The 278-nt window shown below is 62.9% G+C and overlaps 1 protein-coding gene across 1 annotated transcript in view; it reads right to left on the reverse strand.

Moving 5' to 3' along the window:
- The window catches only part of FAM96B (family with sequence similarity 96, member B), a gene marked incomplete at its 5' end in the record, with an annotated part of 1,693 nt that extends 1,440 nt beyond the window's left edge, over positions 1-253 (reverse strand). Inside the window, one exon of the mRNA XM_008944052.1 lies at positions 167-253. Coding sequence (XP_008942300.1) covers positions 167-253 — 87 coding nt within the window. The remainder of the gene's footprint in view (positions 1-166) is intronic.
- Positions 254-278: the final 25 nt, after the last annotated feature.

Consider the following 278-nt stretch of genomic DNA (forward strand, 5'->3'; position numbering starts at 1 on the left):
CTGAGTCCGGTCTCCGCCGCTTACGGTTTTCTCCACTGCCGCTTTAAAATACGACGTTTAGCGGCAGCAGAGCACCGTAAGGAACCTGCTCTGAGGCTGGGGAGCAGAGGTTAAGCCAGGCAGCGGTGGCCTGCGGCGCAGCACGGCTCCGCGGCCGGCGGGGCACTGCGGGGCTCACTTTCACTCGCACTTGCTCCACGACGTTCAGCTCCTCCAGCGTGAGGGGGTGCTCGGGGTCGTTAATGGAGCGAATGAGATGTGCCGCGTTAAGGAAAGCG

This window comes from Merops nubicus, unplaced genomic scaffold (assembly GCF_000691845.1).
Source record: "Merops nubicus isolate BGI_N331 unplaced genomic scaffold, ASM69184v1 scaffold35567, whole genome shotgun sequence".
Classification (NCBI taxonomy): domain Eukaryota; kingdom Metazoa; phylum Chordata; class Aves; order Coraciiformes; family Meropidae; genus Merops; species Merops nubicus.